The following is a 2,500-nucleotide window of genomic DNA, read 5'->3' on the forward strand; positions in this document are numbered from 1 at the left end:
ACAATATACTTCATCAACTTTAATGGGTTTGTTTCGTGCATTTACTCCTTTAGTTGTTAATCATCACTCAGCATGCATCTAGATTTGGGCTTTATTATGTCTAAAAGAAATTATTTTTTTAAAGTCAAAATTAAAGATACATAAGATTAAGGACATTTAACGTATTAGCATGTTTTGACATTCATGACCCTTAACTAGAGTGTGGTGATTTAGTAGCGACTGTGTATTGACATCTGTTTATTAACTGAAACGGTTACTGAAGAACAAATGGAATTACGAAAGTTTCTGTTATACATTACAACCAGACGCACGCACGCACGCACACACAAAAATAAACAAACAAAACAAAATAAACACATCTGTTCATGCTTACAATATGGGGAAATCAAGGAAGAACTTGCGTGAAACAAGAGTAGACACTATAGTCAAAGGAAAATAGACAAGATCTACACTCCATATGGACTTAAAAATTACGGTTGAGGTGTCTTGGATATATATATATGATTGTGTATATATATTTTATGTATTATATGTTTGTGTTGTGTATATTATATATATATGTTAGTCAATATAAATCTTGTGTGATGTTGTTGGTGTGTGTGTTTGTGTGTGTGATGATACATAAATAATCAATACAAAACATTGGATCATGTATAATATTATATATTTTAATATATAGATTAATACTTACATACTTACATAAAATTGACAACGCAATCACACGCAACACACACACACATTCACATACACACACACGCACATACAAACAAAACAAACATCTATAATTTAATTATAATTATTATATAATATTTGATAATAAGTTAATTTCATAGCGATTACTGGCATCTATGGCTCGTTTGATCACGACCCGGTGATAGAGTTGCAAGTGTCGCCATTGCATTAGATTTTTCTGGTTGCAATCATTTTATGTCTGCACGTTCATATGAAACTAAATAATCAGTTAAACATAATCATTGCATAAGAACGTTGTTTTACTAGTTAAACATACAAAAATATAAAGACAGCTTATGACATAGATTATTGGTATAAAGTCATAAGATATCCCTATGATTAAATTATATTAATCAAAAAGGCTTTTACAACAAAGAATAAGATTCAAATACAACGTTTGAACGATTATTTCAAATAAACATTCAGGGTCCATCAGTAACAGCGCTGCGCTCGTGACTAAACGTTTATCGCTTGTTTCGAGGCGGGGTCACGTGGTTAGACAAATTCTAAATTTAAGGTATGCCGCGCTAGAACAAATAGAACACAATGATGATGATGATGATAATAATAATAATAATAATAATAATAATAATAATAATGATAATAATAATAACAATAATAATAACAATAATAATAATAATAATAATAATAATAATAATAATAATAATAATAATAATAATAATAATAATAATAATAATAATAACAATAATAATAATAATAATAATAATAATAATAATAATAATAATAATAATAATAATAATAATAATAATAATAACAAGGGAGGTAAATCAGTACGAAGCTATTGGGGTACATCAAAACTTCCGAATGACCACGATATTTGTGCCCACACACGGTACTAGTATGTTCACACATGTACACATTTGTGTACATGCAGATACGTGTACACCCGCAGTCAGGTCAGACAAATGAAGTCGGAAGAAAAAGAAATTATATGCATTTCAAGGCTTCTCTCACATATAACTATGAATACAAATGTACACTTTTGTATATGTACACATATGTAGGGTTATACACGCTTGCATACAAATATCCGCATGTTTACACATGTACTCACGTTCACATTAATACTAATTTACACACGCATGTATGTATGTGTACGTATGTGTACATAAGCGTACACACTTGTAAGCATGTGTACATTTACATTCATAAACATACGTATATACGTATAAACGTATGTAGACGCTAGAAAACACTAATATAAGAGGTTTGAGACAACTTATTTTATATAGTAGCCATGTTGTCTTATGTCTGGATTAACCCCTTTTCACGGAAGTCATTTGCATTTGCATCAGGTGACCACGAAAATGTCAGAGGAGCTGCAAGCTGATTTTGAGAGTGGTGATTCTGGTGTCTCCAATGTGTTCCCCGCACAGTGCTCTTCCCTTCGTAAGAATGGACACTTCGTGATCAAGGGCCGTGCCTGCAAGATTGTAGAAATATCAACTTCAAAAACTGCCAAACACGGTCACACTAAGGTACATCTGATCGGTATTAACCTTTTTACCGGTAAGAAATATGAAGATATCTGTCCTTCAACCCGCAACATGGACGTGCCAGTGGTCAAGAGTGTACACTACCAGCCTACTGACATATCTGACGACGACTACCGTAGTCATATGAGGATACGGTTGAACTGGGTGACAGTCCTGGCTGCTATGGAAGAGGAAATGGTAGTTGCTACCAAGCCATATATGAAGTAAACTCTTTCCAGAGGTTGCTACTATCTACACCACTACACCAACTT

The 2,500-nt window shown here is 32.4% G+C and overlaps 1 protein-coding gene across 1 annotated transcript; it reads left to right on the forward strand.

Moving 5' to 3' along the window:
* The first annotated feature begins 2,049 nt into the window (after positions 1 to 2,049).
* LOC119579722 (eukaryotic translation initiation factor 5A-like) lies at positions 2,050 to 2,456 on the forward strand. The gene has a single exon (XM_037927625.1). The coding sequence runs from the start codon at positions 2,061 to 2,063 to the stop codon at positions 2,454 to 2,456; it is 396 nt and encodes a 131-aa protein (XP_037783553.1). The 5' UTR covers positions 2,050 to 2,060.
* The last annotated feature ends 44 nt before the right edge of the window (positions 2,457 to 2,500 follow it).

Source organism: Penaeus monodon, chromosome 2, assembly GCF_015228065.2.
Source record: "Penaeus monodon isolate SGIC_2016 chromosome 2, NSTDA_Pmon_1, whole genome shotgun sequence".
In the NCBI taxonomy this organism is placed as follows: Eukaryota; Metazoa; Arthropoda; class Malacostraca; order Decapoda; family Penaeidae; genus Penaeus; species Penaeus monodon.